The following is a 19,104-nucleotide window of genomic DNA, read 5'->3' as shown; positions in this document are numbered from 1 at the left end:
AGAGAGAGAGCACAAGGAAGTCAGGGAGGGGCAGAGGGATTAGGAGAGAATCTCAGACTCCCCAGTGAGTGTGGAGCCTGACACAGGATTTGATCTCACAACCCTGAGATCATGACCTGAGCTGAAATCAAGAGTGGGTTGCTTAACCAACAGCCACCTGGGTGCCCCATATTCTAGTAAGTATTTTAAATACAGAACTTGATAACATGATTCTAAAGGCAATTTAAAAAATTAGGTGACAGTAAAGAATATTCCAAAAAGAAGAATGAAGGTAAAAGAAAGTAATTCAATTACTTGTGGCAGCTTGGTATTCATTTCTTTGGAGACATACCAAAAGCTTTAAGTATATGTCCAAACCTTAACCTAGTAATCCCATTCCTGTAAAATCTTTTCAAAGAAAAGAGCTATGTGCATTATATGTATATATATGTGCAAAATATACATATTATATATATATCATTATAACATAAAATTGGAAACAATAAACAAGGTAATAATTACATGCTGTATCAAGTTTGTAAAATATTATGTAACCATTACTACAAGTTAGGAAGAAGAGGCAGCATAGGGAAATACTCAATACATTATTTTTTAATTTTTAATTTTTATTTTTTTAAGATTTTATTTATTTATTTGACAGAGAGATAGATCAAGTAGGCAGAGAGGCAGGCAGAGAGAGTGGGGAAGCAGGCTCCCGCCAAGCAGAGAGCCCTATGTGGGGCTCAATCCTAGTACCCTGAGACCATGACCTAAGCCGAAGGCAGAGGCTTAACCCACTGAACCACCCAGGCACCCCACAATACATTGATTTTTTTTAAAAAAATATTTATTTATTTGACAGAGAGAGAGAGAGAGATATCATAAGTAGGCCGAGAGGCAGGCAGAGAGAGGGGGAATCAGGCTCACCGTTGAGCAGAGTCCGATGCAGGGCTTGATCCCAGGACCCTGAGATCATGACCTGAGCCAAGGCAGAGGCTTAACCCGCTGAGCCACCCAGGCGCCCCAATACATTAATTTTTTAAAGCTGATATAATCTCGGGTGCCTGGGTGGCTTAATCAATTAAGTGGCTGCCTTTGGCTCAGGTCATGATCTGGAGTCCTGGAATTGAGCCCCCCATCAGGCTCCTACTTAGCAGGGAGCCTACTTCTCCCTCTGCCTGTTGTTCCCTCTGCTTTGCTCTCTTGCTCTGTCAAATATATAAAAATCTTTTAAAAAATGCTCCCAACCTTTAAAAAAATAACAAAAAACAAAACTGGAGCGCCTGGGTGGCTCAGTGGGTTAAGCCGCTGCCTTCGGCTCAGGTCATGATCTCAGGGTCCTGGGATCGAGTCCCGAATTGGGCTCTCTGCTCAGCAGGGAGCCTGCTTCCTCCTCTCTCTCTCTCTCTCTCTGCCTGCCTCTCTGCCTACTTGTGATCGCTGTCAAATAAATAAATAAAATCTTAAAAAAAAAAAACAACTGATATAATCTTGTGTTATGTTCCATTTATGTTCAAATATGTAATGCATGGATAGCCAGAAAGAACAAGAGAAATCAGGTTGGTTAAGGAGATTTTTCCCCAAACTGTATTTAATGCTATAATGTTTTTACAACAATTTTACAGTATTATGTTCTACTTTATTCACCAGACTGTTGTTTCTTTGGCCATGGCCTATAACATTCAGCATTTCCCAAAAAGGACTGCTTGGTCCTTCATCTAGTTTCCACTTTCACTGAATCCTAACATTAGACTTAAAAGTGAAACAAAGCTTAAACACCATGCAAGTCATTTGTAACAGACTTTTGAGGCAGATGGATGGGAATAGAGGGTGTTGTGTTAGAATTTGTAGACCTGATTCCAGCTGTTATTACTGCTGAGTCCTGTGGCATGCCACTAACTGTAAAGAAAGCTATTCGCACCCTGCAGAAGAGGCAGTCACTGAGTCTGGGTTTTTTTTTTTTTTTCCTTAAGTAGGCTCCACACCCAGCGTGAAACCCAGTGTGGTGCCCAGACTCATGACTCTGAAATCAAGACCCGAGCTGAGATCAAGAGTCAGGTGCTTAAGCAACTGAGCCACCCAGGCACCCCAAGTCCCTGGATCTTGAAGATGTGAAAAGCCATGTAATAACAGGTGGGTATGTCATTGAGGCTGCATATGCATGAGAGGGTGGATGACTTAGTTAACAAGCAATAAACACATAACCCATTTTTAGGCCTTTCTACGTTTAAAAAGCCAAGAAGTTCAGAACAAAAATGGAATCCTCTCTGGAGTGAGTTGGAAGTGGTGAAGGTAGCAAACCTGGGCCCAGAGGCACACAGTGCTGACCCCTATATGAACACCCCCACATCGTGTCAGGGCAGCAGCAGAGCAGACATGTGTATTTGATGGCACAGACATAAACCAGAGTAAGGGAAACACGGTTTGGGATTTTAAAACTTGTAGGAGGGAACTGAGTTATATAAAATTCTTTAAAGACACATGGACAAAAGGTTTTTTGTTTTAACCACAAGTATTTATTGATGGATCAAAGAATACAATTTTAATGGAAACAATAAGGCACAACCGTGGATTAAAACAGTTTGCTATACAGCCAAAAGGAGGAAAAAGCCACATCTTAAGAACTTTAAATATGGAAATCAAGGAGCCTCTGAAGTACCTCTCTAAAAGATCAGTGTCAGAAAATTCTTCCCCTTTCTACATTTCCTATATTACATCACTTGATCACAAAGTCAGACTGATATTTCATCAAGAATTCCTCAGTCATTCATAATTGAGACATCTGGCCTGGTCACTCCCGTTTGCCACTCTTCCCAATCCCTCTGCAGCATCCTGTTTTTGTTTTTAAGCAATTCCCTTCCTCAAGTATTGAGTGCACATCTTGGATAGCCTTCCAAAGCAAGGAAACAACCAAGCGAGCAAGCAATGCATCAGAGACAATCAGCCAAGGGCAAACATAAAGACGAGGAGACTGCTAAAGACAGGATGGCGACAGCCTGATTCAAAGAGGTCTGTACTAAGCTGGAGGGGCAGAGAAGTTGCTCTGGCTCATGCAGAGGCCTGTCACACCACCTCAGGTTTGCCACTGATGCCAGACTCCTTGCTTCTAAGAGATGAGTAGTGGTTTACAGAGGAGCTAGGAAGTCAATGTAACCAGGCAGCTTCTGATAACAATACATTCAATGCTTTGGACCTCGATCAGGAGCAGACTATGGCTTCCAGCCTTAACATGTGCCAAGTGTAAAATTAATTGAGAATTTTGTGCAAAACTTCAAGACACTGAGGACAGTCTTTAAATCTCTTGGACTGGGATAAGGTAGGCACTTCCGTTAACACTGCTCATCCTGTTTGGAAATGGGACGTCAAACATATTCCAGGGCACATAACACTGAGGCATAAACCATGGTGCAGAAGTGGGGGTACGCCAGGGTTTTAGAGTGCCCGGGCTCCTTGATCAAAAAGCCACGAGAAAGTTCCCCAAGCGTATTGTCAGGGCAGCCATTCTGGTGGTGATGGTATCCTCAAACTAAGCAAACCTGCAGGTATATGGCCCTTTTCTGAGGAGTCAACACTGTACTCACAAGAGTAGCCATGTAGTTATGTATGTTGAGAACCAGAGGCCAGAGGTAGAGCGACCTGGGCAAGCCATTTAGAAGCCTTGGCTCTACACCGTGCACCAAGGCCTCCACCTTTCAACAAGAACACCGAACCAACAGCCCTTTGATGACAGAGCAGAGTGCAGGGGACCAAGAGATGTTCATTCTTCAGAGAGAAGTGTTGGTTATGGAAAAGCTCCTGGAGAGGCAACATCCTAGAGACCCATCTAAGAAAAAAGGTAGACAAAACCCGCCAGATTGCCACACTACCCTGCCAAGTCAGAAGTATGTTTCACAGGCACAGCTTAGGGTGCTGAGTAGAACAGGCAGACTGAAGCTTAGTGAAGAACAGGGAGACTGAAGAACTAAGTGAATGGTATGTTGGGTGGAAGAGGAGGAGGAAGCAAAGGACATACAAAAAAGGCTGGAGGAGCATGCCGAAGCCCGGCTGGAGGGAAGGCAGCAAGGCTGTCGTCTATATCCAGTGAAAGAGCTTTGCTGGTTGGTTCTTGGCATGGATTCCCTCTCTCACTTTTTCAGACTGGATGGACATACGGCCTTCAGCAGCAAACCAGGGGAGATGATATTCAGAAATGGAGATAACTGGCGAATGATACTCAACAGAAATGGACGGCGGTACCATTCTGTAATGCCCTGTTTATGCACCGAAGGCAGGTTTATGTTGACAGGACATGTCTGGGGTTGTCATGCAACAGCAGTAATACTTTGGGAGAAGGGGAATGATGGGGTGGAGGTGGGGCTGGTGGACAGGACGACTCTTGAGTTCCAGTTCTTAAATACTAGAAAGCAGGGAACAGTTTGGTCTCAGTCCTTTAGTGAAGAAATCGGATGCTCATTTTCTGTTCTACATCCACCTTCTCCAAAACCTGCAGGGGGAAAAAACCCCCAAATCCAATTATGGTTATGAAGGTCAAAACAGGAGATACTGTCCCAAGTTCTTATCTGAATGTTTTTCTCCCTCCCTCCTATGCAACAGAATTTCCCAACTTCTTCAGACTTTTTCAAACCAAGAGGGGACTGACTGACCTTAACAAATTCTGTGAAAGATATGGCACTGTCCCCATCCTGATCCGCTTCCTGGATGGTCCTGTCTGCGATGCTGCCCAGCTGCTCATCTGAGATGTTTACTCCAACCATCATACGAAGCACCTACAGGACCAAAAGCCATGAATTACAGGGGACCTGGGGGTCAGGAGGGTTCTTTTATTTTATTTTAAAACATTTTATTCATTTATTTGAGAGACAGAGTGTGAGAGAGCACGAGAGGGGGGAGGGTCAGAGGGAGAAGCAGACTCCCTGCTGAGCAGGGAGCCCTATGCTTGGATCCCAAGACCCTGGGATCATGACTTGAGCTAAGGCAGACACTTCACTGACTGAGCCACCCAGGCACCCCAGGAGGACTCTTTTAAAAAAAGATTAAAGAAAAAGCCACTCTCACCCTCTTTTCCTTTGATGTCCTCAAATATAACAGTTAGAAAGCGGAAACCCTTGTCTTCTCATCTCGGTCATTCGAGACCATGAGATGAGCAGAACTCTCTGGCAAGGTCACTGGATAGGAAGGCAAAGCTTCACGGGGAGGTGGGGGGGCGAGTCCTTTACATTTTGCTCTTCCATTACTTTTTGTCAGGTATACAGATAGATATGAGGCTCTGGTGGTACATCAGTCATCCTAGGACCATGAGGTTAAAGTCCTCTGTGTTATGCATGCCAGAGCAAGAATACAGAAGCCCAATTCCTGGACATCACATAGGTTCAGTATCAACCCAGATAATCTATCCCCAGACTTCTTGCTGCATGAGGCAAACTAGTTCCTTATTGGTGTAAGTCAGTTTGGGAGGGCTTTCTAGGAATCCCACAGGAATGCAGTCCTCTCTGAAGCAGCTCATTAACCCAGCTATTCCTATAGCATAGCCAAGAAACATAAAGATCTTTGAAGGGGTAAATACTAACCCCTTCTTTTTAGAAAAACAACAAGCACATTTAAAAAGGACTGTAATCAAGAGAATTTAACATGTTTCATCAAATTTGCTTCACACATAACAAAAAACTTTGTTCCCCCAATTCTGCTAACATCTTCAGAGTGTAAATGTACTTTGAAAATTGTTTCTTTAAGCAAAATAAGCAATGGTAGTAACATGACTTTTGGTATGAAATGGGGGAAGGGGTGCTTTTGTGATGCCTCATGTCACTGCAGCCAGTCAACTCTGTCTTCAGAGCTAAGAGCTGAACTTTTCTAGAGTAGAGAGAGCCCTTCTGGCCCAGCAGTTCACAGGCCTTCCTTTCCATCCTTCTCCAATCTCATGACATAGATTTTTAAAAAGCAAATCACGGGATTTTCTGAAAAGAAAAACAGAGCTGAAATACCAACTTGCATCAATACTGGTTATTTCTTTTTACAAACTGATTCTTGAAAATTGGAAGTTGTACATTTGGGAGTACAAAGACAGACACTGGAAGGATTAATAAAAAAAAAAAAATAATAATTAATTAAAAAAAAAAAAAAAAAAAGGCATTCTTGGGGCACCTGGGTGGCACAGTTTGTTAAGCGTCTGACTCTGGGTTTTAGCTCAGACCATGATCTCAGGGTTGTGAGATGGAGTCCCACACTGAGGGGGGCCCATTCACTCTCTCCCTCTCCTTCTGTCCCACTCTCTCTTTCTCTCTCTCTCAAAACAAATAATTTTTTTTTTTTTTTTAAAAGAGGCAATCCTGGCAAAAATACAAAATGGCCAAGCCATTTACCATTTTCCCTGATTGTGTGTGCCTGACTAGACAAATTCATCCTCAAATAGCAGCTTCTTCAGATCTCAGTCCAATTTTTCTCTGAAGTATTTTATTTTTAGAATTAGAGAACTGTACGGAGCATGTGTGCTCTGTGGGGAAAGGAGTGGAGTTACCTGAATAATCACTCATCCAGGCTATTAACGAGGACAAGAGCATCTAGAAGTGGCTTGATCCAGGTCCCAGCAACCAGTGGCCCTCACTGTCTGCCAGGCTTCTGTGCCCAGTCAGCTCTCGACAGAGGGTTCCAGATGGGAATTTGATTAGCAAACAGGACTTTTATTATTACTACATTTTCTTTTTAATAAAGATTTTCCTTATTTATTTGACAGAGACATAGCGAGAGAGGGAACACAAGCAGGAGGAGTGGGAGAGGGAGAAGCAGGCTTCCTGCCAAGCAGGAAGCCCAATGTGGGAGCTCGATCCCTGGACCCTGGAATCATGACCTGAGCTGAAGGCAGACACTTAAGGGCTAAGCCATCCAGGCATCCCTACTACTTGTTTTCTTTTTTCTTTTCTTTCTTTTTTAAAGATTTATTTATTTATTAGAGAGAGAAAAAGAGAGAGAGAGCACAAGCAGGTGGAGGTGCAGAGGAAGAAAGAGAATTTCAAGCAGGTTCCCCGGTGAGGATGGAGCTAGACATGGGTCTCAAGCCCATTACCCCAATCACAACCTGAGGTGAAATCAAGAGTAGGATGCTCAACTGACTGAGGCAGGCACCCCTATTATTACTACTTGCTAATGTCTGGTAAGGTTTGTTGTTTATTCCTTATATCAGTGTAAGAAATCTCCCTTCTATCTCTGTTTTTCTAAGAACTTTTTTTTTCTTTAAATATGAAACACTTCACAAATTTGTGTGTCATCCTTGCACAGGGCCATGCTAATCTCTATATTGTTCCAATTTCACTATATATGAGGCCAAAGTAAGCACTTGCTAAGACTTTTTTTTGCTAAGACTTCTTAAAAAAATCATGAATGGATGATGAATTTTATCAAATACTTTTTTTAAAATAAAGATCTTATTTATTTGATAGAGATCACAAGTAGGCAGAGAGGCAGGCAGAGAGAGAGGGGGAAGCAGGCTCCCTGCTGAGCAGAGAGTCATGACCTGAGCTGAAGGCAGAGGCTTTAACCCACTGAGCCACCCAGGCACCCCATCAAATATTTTTATTCTGCGGAAAAGGCCACGGAATTCTACTTTAATCTGGTAAGGTGGCAAAATTGATTGATTGATTTTCTAATTTTAAATTTGAATTTCTGATTTAAACCCACCTTGGCTAAAATCCAGCCTCCTTTTTATACACTGTTGGATTCAGTGTGTCAGTATTTTGTCTAGAATTTTTACATCTATGTGCATAAAAGAGATTGTGCTTTAATTTTCTTTACTTATGCAGTCTTCACAAGGTTTTCACATCAAAGCTACGCTAGCCTCATAGAGTAGAGCAACTTATCTATTATGGTGTAACTGATAAACAAACTATACATATTTAAAACATGCAGTCTGTTCCACTTTGACATATGTAGACACCTATAAAACGATCACCACAATCAAGATAATGAACATATCCATCATCACCAAAAGTTCAACGGACTTTTTATATAAAAATCACACGAGGAAAATAGCCACTCAGTCTTCCCTTAGGATAAACTCATCACAAACTTTTAAATATCCACTGAATAGTTAAGAACTATGCATTATAAAATATTTTAGATATGGCAGTGTCTAGAATGGCAAACTTTGTTTTCTTCTCACTTTGCTAAGATATTCATATCCTCTTCCAGCTAGGATAAAACTAGTTCTCTGTCATCACAGCAGTCCATGAACATGTTTGTCCTCAAGTCACTTCAGGCCTGAGGAACACTCTAGTGGCACTGACTGGCACTCCGGCATATGATCTCCTCACCCCTGCCTCTGGTTTTTTGTTTTTTGTTTTTGTTTTTGTTTTTTTTTTTGCCTCTGGCTTTTTTTTATCCTAATAATAGAAAATAAATCAATCCACCACTCCCAAAAATATTTCTGGCAGCCAGTTCTGGGTCAGAGGATAAAAACATTCAACTACAAAAGGACTACCTCTGTCTTTTCTCCTCAGAACTGAGCAGTCCACATACCTAGCCATTTTCAAAAAGTACATTCCTCTCAATGAAGATCTCCCCAATTCAAAAGCAAAGAACACTAACACTGACCTGCAGACTATTTTGAATTTTGCTCAGACACAGAAATGTTGGTCCTTAATCTGGCCTGAGTAATTTTCAGCTTAGCAGACTTCTTAAGAGACCGAATGAGTTCAGATTTATTTGGGGGTGAGTGGAACCCACTTTACTTTTTAGTAAATTGAAATAGACAAATCTCCCTAGGAAATCCCTGAATGTATTAGCTTCCTAGGATCCTCCAGAATCATTACTATTAAATAAAAGAAAAAAGGAGAACTTTCTCCCCTCTAAACTTGTATTTAAGGAAGTGGAGAAGACAAGAGGAAGACAAGACGAAATTCTAGTCACTGCTAGTGGGAGGACAGGGAATTGTTCTCAGGAGCAACAAAGGACAGCAGTCGGCTCTGTACACAGGCCCGGCAACAATTCCTTGACTCCTCCGTCAAGCTCAAGGACAGGTGGGACAGCAGCATTTACCTAAGTGTCGTCAGAATGAAGTGGATGTCAATAAGCTGATATAACAATAATGGAACCATCTGACTTAGACCATCTCCAATAGTGCCAAGTAAAAGACGTTAAATTGGCTTTTAAACAACAAAAACATGTATTTTTGAGAACTCAATGAGCCCCCGCGCATTTCCCCGGGATCATTGGGCTCTGCCTTCTATCTAAGACGGTACTCTGCACCAGCAGGTGTTATAAGGAAACGCTTGCTGAAAGAACAATTCCCACCCAAAAGGACAAGCAGGCAGGGCCCAAACAAGTTGTCCACAACCATGGCAGCTCTCCAACATACCTGTAACAGCTCATCACGGGAAATCTTGTCATCTTTATCCAAGTCATAGAGTCGAAAAGCAACTGGTAGGGGAAAACAAGAAGTTACTGGAAATTAGTAGTGTTTTGCCCCTTCTCAAGGAAGTAAATTTGTAAAGAACACTAGATAGAAAACTGACAGCAAATACTGTTTCAAGAGTAACTTGACATGACTTCCAGAGCTTTTAAAGACACTGTAACATTTAAGAAATTGAAATGTATCTTGTAGTTGCTGACTTCTTAACCCTGATAAATAGGGCCCCTCTTCAGGCAAATCAGAAAACTTAATAAAAATAAACCACTGAATTTTTTTTTAACCTTGGGATGTTTAAAAAAAAAATCTGTAAGTGGTTCTATACATGGGGTCATCTCACAAAACCTGCCAAGTCTACTGTGCACGGCACAGAGGGAGTCAGGAATGGGAGCCCTGCAGGCGAAGGAGCTGACCACACAAAGTATTGCTCTGGGAAAACGGCCACTCTGGCAAAACTGTGCCACGGACGGCCTTCCATGTTGGAACCCTGAAAGTAAAGAACTTCGCTTTCAAATAAAAATGACAAGAATTTGATGGTCTTCTGGCCTTATCATGTTTCTCTCTAATATCACATCAGTCTTCCAGAAACTAGAATGAGAGAATTCAGAAGAGCAAAAATCATTCAGACAGTGCCATGTTGCTGAAGAGCTACCAGGTGAGAAGTGTCCTACCACTGGATGATTTTACTGGCAACCGTGAGAAATTGTCACACTGAGGAAGTGACTGCCTTGTAATTATAGCTGAATTGAGTGTGGTTTTGAGGCTTGGAATTACAGTATGCTACTAAGATTTTTGGGGTTTGGTATGATGCTATGAATACTCGAAGGCCAAAACACACTGTTCTAGTTACTGAGATACAGATGTAGATCTTGTCCTCTGCAGCTCATGATCCTCTTACTTTAATACATTTGCAATGTTATCATACATATGAAATGCTGGGGAACAAAAACTATGGCAGTTACTATGGCAGAACTTTCTGGTTCAAGTAACATTTAAACATGGTCCTGAAAGACAGACAAATCTGATGACAGGTGGGATTCTAGGCAGAGCTTATACTAGATGCAAAGGCATTAGAACATGGATGAATATCTCAGTGTTGAAATATTACCCCTCTCCTCGCTGCCCTCCTCTGCCAAAAAGGAGTGAGTCTACTAAAAGTTCAAGTAAAAATTTTAGAAGACTTTAACTTCCTTGCTTTAAGGTACATATTTGAATTCTAGAGGGGGAGGGGCACCTGGCTGGCTCAGTTGGTTTAGCATGTGACTCTTGATCTCTGGGTTGTGAGTTCAAGTTCCACACTGGGTATAGAGAGTACTTAAATAAATAAACTTAAAAAGAGTCTAGAGGGGGAAATAACTAGGAGACTTTCTCTAATGTTTGCTTTCTTTAATTTGGTTAGTTGATTAACTTTATATCGAATTTGAGAATTTATATGCTTAGGAGGTTTAGATCACAAAGGAAAGAGGACAAGGATCATTACTATTCCTAAAGGAGTACATTTTTTTAAAGATTTTATTTATTTATTTGAAAGAGCGAGAGCCCAAGCAGGGGAGACTAGCAGAGGGAGAGGGAGAAGCAGACTCCCTGCTGAGCAGGGAGCCCAATGCAAAGCTCGATCTCAGGACCTAGAGATCATGACCTAAGCTGAAGGCAGACACTTAACTAAGCCACCCACATGCCCCTGGAATATGTGTTTAAGATACTCCCCAGAGTACTTCCCAGAGAGTGAACACACAGACACACACATACCTGTATATGTTGTCAAGTTTAAAATACATGAAATGTGTTATCTACTAAGCACTCTACAGGATGATTTCGGAATGGAAATATTTTTGCTATATAAACCATAAACATCTGTTTCAGAATTTTTTAAACAACCATTTATTTTCATTTTATATGAAATTTTAAAAAGATTTTATTTATTTATTTATTTGACAGAGAGAGAGAAAGGGTGAGAGAGAGAGAGATCACAAGTAGGTAGAGAGGCAGGCAAAGGGGCAGGGGGAGGCAGGCTCCCCACTGAGCAGAGCACCCAACACGGGGCTCGATCCCAGGACCCTGAGATTATGACCTGAGCCGAAGGCAGAGGCTTAACCCACTAAGCCACACAGGCACCCCTATTTTCATTTTTTAAAAAGATTTTATTTATTTATTTGACAAACAGAGATTACAAGTAGGCAGAGAGGCAGGCAGAGAGAGAGGGGGAAGCAGGCTCCCCGCTGGAAGAGTGTCCGATGCAGGACTCGATCCTAGGACTCTGAGATCATGACCTGAGCCGAAGACAGAGGCTTAACCCACTGAGCCACCCAGGTGCCCTTCATTTTTTTTTTTAAATTAACCTCCACATCCAGTGTGGGGTTCACACTTGTGATGCCCAGATCAAGAGTGCCATGCTATATGACTGAGCTAGCCAGGAGGCCCTGTTTCTGAAATTTTTAATCAGGTAACTGTTATAACACATCTCCTGTGTTCTGTATTTACAGAAGCCTGAACTGCTAATTCCCTTTTTTCTTTTCTTTTTTTTAAGGTTTATTTATTTATTTTAGAGAGAGTGGGAGAGAGAGAACAAGTGGGAGTAGGGGGAGGGGCAGAAGGAGAGAGAGAAAATCCTTCAGCGGACTCTCTGCTGAGCGTGGAACCTAACACAGGGCTTGATCCCAGGACCTTGTGATCATGACCTGAGCTGAAAAGTCACATGCTTAACCGAATGAGCCCCCCAGATGCCCCTGAAACTGGTAATTCTTTTTTTTTTTTTTTTAAAGATTTTATTTATTTGACAGACAGAAATCACAAGTAGGCAGAAGTCAGGCACAGAGAGAGGGGGAAGCAGAGAGCCCGATGCAGGGCTCGATCCCAGGACCCTGGAATCATGACCTAAGCCGAAGGCAGAAGCTTTAACCCACTGAGTCACGTAGGCACCCCGAAACTGGTATTCTTAAAATTCAGCTTCCAAAGACTGAATGTTTGTATCCCTCCCCCCGCCCCCAAATTCCCATGTTGGCTCTCAATTCCCAGTGCAATATTATTAGGAGGTGAGGCCTTTGGGAAGTAATTAGGTTTGGATCAGAACCTGAGAATGGGGCCCTCATGATGGAATTAATGCCCTTATATAAAAAGAGGAGACAGAAAATTTCTCCTCCTCTGTCTCTACCTCCCTCCCCATACGACGATACAGGAAGAAAAAGGGGGCCCAAAAGGGTGAAGCCAGAAGACCCTCACCAAGAACCTGAGTGGGCTGGCACTCTGTTGTTCTCAGACTTCCAAGCTCCAGAAATGTGAGAAATGTCTGTTGTTTAAACCACCCAGTCTATGGTGTTTTGTTACAGCAGCCCGAGCAGAGGAAGATATCAGCAGAGAGATAAATGCAGCAATTACCTGATAGGACCTTTGAAGAAAAACCGCAGCATTAGTAGTGGTTTCTTAACTGACGTGGATTCCTATCAGGCAGTTCTGGCCCCGAACCAGCAAAAACATTTTCTCCAAGATAAGGAATGGTCAAGTGCGTAAATGACTTGAGCCATTTTAACATTTGTCTCTTTACTCTTCTCATCTCCCTTTTAGCTCCCCCTTCTTGGTCCTATGATTTGGACTCCCCCAATCCAGAGCTATCTTCTTGCATCTCTGCTTCCATGGTTTTAATTAAACGCTTTCTAGTGCTCACAATTCCCGAATGTCCTACTCTAGCATGGACCTCTCCTCTGAGCTGACACTGATGTCAAAGCAATATGGTACACTGGTTAAGACTCTGGCTCTGCTGAATTCTGGCTCTGAGGATTATGAGCTGTGTGAACTTGAACAAGTTACTTGACCTCTTGGTGCCTCAGTTGCCCAAAAGGTATAAGCAAAATGAGGAAAACAGAATTCACCTCACAAGGCTGTAAGAACTGAATGAGTTAGTATACAAGAAGCACTTTAAACTGCAGGGCACCCAGTAGGTGCTTAATAAATGTCACCTACCTGCCATTACCTCCGTGCCCTCCTTTCACACCACTCAATTCTTTCTTGGTAAAGCTTTGTTCTCTGAACATTCCAAGTACTCATTTATCCTGGTTGTTCCCTGTGCCTGAAGCTATTTTCTGTTCTTAGCCTGTCTGGCTCATTCTTAGCTCAGAGAGACTTTCTTTCACTCATGCAGTGGCACCCCTCACCGCTTTCTCACCTCACCTTATCCATTTCCTTCACAAGACTTGCCACAATCATAAAGTTTGTTTCTTCATCTGTCACTACTTCTTTTTTTAGAAGGAGGCTCCATGCCCAGAATGGAACACAACATGGGGCCTGAACTCACAACGACCCTGAGACCTAAACCTGAGCCAAGAGCGAGAGTGGGACACTTAACTGACAGAGCCACCCAGGCGCCCCCATCTGTCTTCTTCCATGTAGTCTATCTCCCTTATTAGATAGTAAGCTCTATGAAAGCAAAGACCCTATCTGCTTTATGCATCATTGTATCATGGGACTAAATTAGTGCCTGGTATATAGTAGTTGCTCAAACATTTGCCTAATGAAAGACCAAGTGAATGATCTCAAATTTTTACCTTTTACTCACTGATTCTTAAAAACACAAAACATAACATCGGTTAAAATATATATAAAATGTACCATTTTGACACTTTCACAATGTATAGTTAAAGCGCTTTCACACTGTTGTGTAACCACCACCACCTACCATCTCCAGATGAAGAAATACTTCTTCATCTTCCCCATGGAACTCTGATCCATTAAACAATAATTCCCCATCTCCCCCTGACTCTAGTCCCTGACAACCTTCTATAAATTTGGGCTACTTTAGGAACCTCATACAAGAAGAATCAAACATTATTTATTTTTTTGTCTGGCTTACTATTATTATTATTATTTTTTTAGCATTATCCACGTAGCATGTAGCAGAATCTCCTTCTTTTGAGGCCAAATGTTCCATTCTATGTATATAATGCATTTTGTGTATCTTTTCATCTTTCAATGGACATTTCGGTTGCTTCTACCTTTTGGCTGTTGTAAATATGCCGCTCACTGTTTCTTCTTGGCTACTCTCCCTAATTCCACTTTACAATATTCCTCATCATCCAAATAAAAGAGCTTCACGCAGACTCATTTCCCACATCATTCATTATGTGTTATAAAAAAACTTCAGGGGTGCCTGGGTGGCTCAGCTGGTTAAGGATCTGTCTTTGGCTCAGATCGTGGTCCCTCAGTCCTGGGATCTTGGTTGGGCCCCATGTTGGGCTCCCTGCTCAGCAGGGAGTCTGCTTCTTCCTCTGCCCCCCTTCCTACTCATGGTCTTGCTCTCTTTCAAATAAATAAAAAGTCTTAAACAAACAAAAGTTCAATAATTTAAGAAGATAATTAGAATAACAACAGGGAAGCTCATAGACCTCTCCCTTCGCATAAGGTGGGTGGTCCATTTCATACAAGACATTATAACCTCCCTAATTTGAAGAGGAAAGCAATCAGGAACCATTCCTCGGAGACAAGGAGATTAGTACTATGTGTGCTTGGGCATGTACCGACATAGGTACAGTTCAGCCCTGGTGGTTGCCCTTGACATAATGGCCCGCCTTCATTCTCTTGCCTGTGGATATCCAATTTTCTCAGCACCATTTGTTCAAAAGGCTGTCTGTTCTCTTTCTATTGAATAGTCTAGGCACTCCTGTCAAAAGTCAATTGACAAGGGATGCCTGGGTGGCTGAGTGGGTTAAGCCGCTGCCTTTGGCTCGGATCATGATCCAAGGGTCCTGGGATCGAGTCCCGCACTGGGCTCCTTGCTCAGAGGGGAGCCTGCTTCTCTCTCTGCCTCTGCCTGCCTCTCTGCCTACTTGTGTGTACTCACTTGCTCTCTCTCTCTCTGGCAAATAAATAAAAAATCTTTAAAAAAAAAATCAATTGACAAGGTGGGGCGCCTGGGTGGCACAGTCGTTAGGCATTTGCCTTTGGCACAGGTCATGATCCCAGGGTTCTGGGATCCAGCCCCGCATTGGGCTCTCTGATCAGCAGGAAGCCTGTTTCTTCCTCTCCTACTCCCCCTGCTTGTGTTTCCTTTCTCGCTGTGTCTCTTTCTGTCAAATAAATAAATAAAATCTTAAAATACTGTCAACTTTTTTCAAAGAAATGGAACAAATAATCCTATAATTTGTGTGGAACAAGAAAAGACCTCGAACAGCAAGAGGAATGTTGAAAAAGAAAACCAAAGCAGGTGGCATCAAAATTTGAGACTTCAAGCTCTATTACAACGCTGTTATAATCAAGACAGTATGGTACTGGCAAAAAACCTGACAACAGATCAATGGAATAGAATACAGAGCCCTGAAATGGACCCTCAACTCTATGGTCAACCAATCTTCGACAAAGCAGGAAAGAATGTCCAATGGAAAAAAGACAGTCTCTTCAACAAATGGTGTTGGGAAACTGGACACAGCATTCTTCTGCCACAAGCAGAAGAATGAAACTGGACCATTTCCTTACACCACACACGAAAATAGACTCAAAAGGAATGAAAGGCCTAAGGTGAGATAGGAATCCATCAAAATCCTTGAGGAGAACACAGGCTGCAACCTCTTCGGACCTTAGCAGCAGCAACTTCTTCCTAGAAACATCGCCAAAGGCAAGGGAAGCAAGGGCAAAAATGAACTATTTTTTGGGACTTCATCAAGATAAAAAACTTTTGCACAGCAAAGGAAAAGACAACTGACAGAATGGAAGAAGATATTTGCAAATGACATATCACATAAAGGGCTAGTATCCAAAATCTATAAATAACCTTTCAAGGTCAATACCCAAAGAACAAATAATCCAATCAAGAAAAGGGGAGAAGACCTGAACAGACGTTTCTGCAAAGAAGACATGCAGATGGCCAACAGACACATGAAAATGTGCTCAATACACTTGGCATCACAGAAATACAAATCAAAACCTCAATGAGATACCACCTCACACAAGTCAGAATGGCTAAAATTAACAAGTCAGGAAACAACAGATGTTGGTGAGGATGCGGAGAAAGGGGAACCTTCTTACACTGTTGGTGGGAATGCAAGCTGGTGCAGCGACTCTGGAAAATAGTATGTAGGTTCCTCTATGAAGGCAGAGCTACCCTACGATCCAGCAATCTCACTAGTGGGTATTCACACTGAAGATACAAATGTAGTGATCCAAAGGGGCACGTGCACCCCAATGTTTATAGCAGCAATGTCCACAATAGCCAAACCATGGAAAGAGCCTAGATGAGCATCAACAGATGAATGGATAAAGAAGATGTGGTATATATACACACAATGGAATACTATGCAGCCATCAAAAGATGAAATCTTGTCTTTTGCAAGGAAGTGGATGGAACGAGAAGGTATTAAGCTAAGTGAAATAAGTCAATCAGAGAAAGACAATTATATGATCTCACTGATATGAGGAATCTTTTTTTTTTTTAAAGATTTTTATTTATTTATTTGACAGAGAGAAATCACAAGTAGATGGAAAGGCAAGCAGAGAGAGAGAAGGGGGGGAAGCAGGCTCCCTGCTGAGCAGAGAGCCCGATGCGGGACTCGATCCCAGGACCCCGAGATCATGACCTGAGCAGAAGGCAGCGGCTTAACCCACTGAGCCACCCAGGCGCCCCTGTTATGAGGAATCTAAGAAACAAGACAGGATCATATGGGAAGGGAGGGAAAAATGAAACAAGATGAAACCAGAGAGGGAGACAAAGCATAAGAGACTCTTAATCTCAGGAAACAAACTGAGGGTTGCTGGAGGGGAAGGTAGTGGGAGTGATGGGGTGGCTGGATGATGGACGCTGGGGAGTGTATGTGTTATGGTGAGCGCTGTGAACTGTCTAACACTGATGAATCACAGACCTGTACCCCTGAAACAAATAATACATTATATGTTATTTTATAAAAATTAAATAAAATCTTTTAAAAGACATATTAATCAAACAAGTCTTTAAAAAAAAGCATTCTACAAGATGTCCTTTTCTTCTTGAACAGGGAATTAACTACCCGTTTTTCTTACGTAAATATCTCTTGTTAAAAATTCTTCCCAGGGTGCCTGGATGGCTCCGTTAACAACATCTGATTCCTGATTTTGGAAAAAAACCTTTTCCATCTGGGACACCCGGGGGCTCAATCCATTAAGTGCCTGACTCTTGATTTTGGCTCAGATCAGGATGGTCCTGAGACTGAGCCCCTGAGCTGAGCTCTGAGATTGGCAAGTAGTGAGCTTCTCTCCTTCTCCCTCTGCCCTTCCCCCAGCTCATGTACAGGGGCTCTAAAATAAATAGATAAAATCTTTAAAGAAAATGGTTATGATGATCAATTTTAGGGCAACCCTCTCAGGTCTTCTCCCTCTTCAGGAGCTTTGTACCATCACTTTACTAACACTCCAGAAACTTTGCTTTGCTGCCCACCAAAAAAGAAAAGAAAAGAAAAAAAGAAAATAAAAGATGATGAATTCTATGTTATGTATTTTTTTTTACCATAATTAAAAAAAAAATCTTCCTCAGTGCCCTCGAACTTCCAGATTCTGTATCATAAATGTGCTTTTAGTGTATTTCTGGGATCCAAAATGAAATATGGTTCCTAAAATGTATTCTCTTTAGCACAGAGTGGGATTACCATTACACTCATTCTGTTCTTATGGCCTGATACTACATGACTCTGAGGTGAGGGCCAAGGTGCAGCAAGTCAGTCAGTCATGACGTACAGTGGCTGCATCTTGGATTTATTCCTTAGGTCTTGTTTAAACATGCTACTGGACCCAAGTGTAGAACTCTAGTATATCCCTTACAGCATTCATTTTATTAGATTGAGTCCAGCTTTTTCCAGCCTATCAGTATTTCTTTTGGTTCTGATTCTGCGGTATCTTATCTTCACTATACCTCCAAGTTTATAGTCAACCAGAAGCTGGTTTGTTAGTGAATTCTAATTTCTTCTCTCAAGACTAAATACTACTTGAGACAAAGCCTGTTTCGCTATGTGATACACCTGTAACTACTATTTTATATGTCAACTATACTTCAACAATAATAATAATTTTTAAAAGACACAGAGCTGTTCCACAGCCTCCAATGTCATATCTATTATTTAATTGGGACACCTGGGTGGCTGAGTTAGTTAAGCGTCCCACTCTTGGTTTCGGCTCAGGTGATGATCTCTGGTCCTGAGATGGGACCCTGCATCAGGTTCTATGCTGAGCAGCAAGCCGACTTGGGGATTCTCTCCCTCTGCCCCTCCCCCTGCTCATGGATGACATGCGCTCGCTCTCAGATAAATAAATAAATCTTAAAACAAATAAATAACGAAGAAGCACATCTGTTACTCTGTCACAAAGTTGCCTTAATACTTTGGCAATTGGGGAGTCTGGGTGGCTCAGCCAGTTAAGGGACTGCCTTTGGCTCAGGTCATGATCCCAGGGTCCCAGGAATAAGTCCCGCATCAGGCTCCCTGCTCAGTGGGGAGTCTGCTTCTCCCTCTGACCTCCTCCCCTCTCATACTGTCTCTCACTCTCAAATAAATAAAATCTTTAAAAAAGAAATACTTTGGCAACAGCATTTCAATATAATTGGTTTCCTTTATTATCCTATGTATTTGCTTTTATGGTTTTAAAAGTATTCTGAGATGGGGTCAGTAGGATTCACTAGACTGCCAAAGGAATTCATGACTTAAACAAAGAGAGTTCCTCCCTAACCCTAAAAGTAGAGCTCATGCAGAGAGGGAATTCAGGTAACCAGTATGTGTTAGGTC

General features: G+C 42.1%; 1 protein-coding gene and 1 non-coding gene across 2 annotated transcripts in view; both read right to left on the bottom strand.

Moving 5' to 3' along the window:
* Window positions 1-2,472: 2,472 nt before the first annotated feature.
* The window catches only part of CHP1 (calcineurin like EF-hand protein 1), a 47,712-nt gene continuing 31,080 nt past the window's right edge, over window positions 2,473-19,104 (bottom strand). The window contains exons 5-7 of the mRNA XM_059372557.1: window positions 9,326-9,387; window positions 4,623-4,745; window positions 2,473-4,462 (exon numbers count right to left, since the gene is read on the bottom strand). Of these exons, the coding sequence (XP_059228540.1) occupies window positions 4,409-4,462; window positions 4,623-4,745; window positions 9,326-9,387 (239 nt within the window). The 3' untranslated portion in view covers window positions 2,473-4,408. The remainder of the gene's footprint in view (window positions 4,463-4,622; window positions 4,746-9,325; window positions 9,388-19,104) is intronic.
* Window positions 7,207-7,309, bottom strand: LOC132000424 (U6 spliceosomal RNA). The gene has a single exon (XR_009399299.1). It is a non-coding gene; the product is annotated as a U6 spliceosomal RNA (small nuclear RNA).

Source organism: Mustela nigripes, chromosome 13 (genome assembly GCF_022355385.1).
Source record: "Mustela nigripes isolate SB6536 chromosome 13, MUSNIG.SB6536, whole genome shotgun sequence".
Taxonomy (NCBI): domain Eukaryota; kingdom Metazoa; phylum Chordata; class Mammalia; order Carnivora; family Mustelidae; genus Mustela; species Mustela nigripes.
Note: the sequence above shows the minus strand (reverse complement) of the source record. Positions and strands in the feature narration are given on the sequence as shown.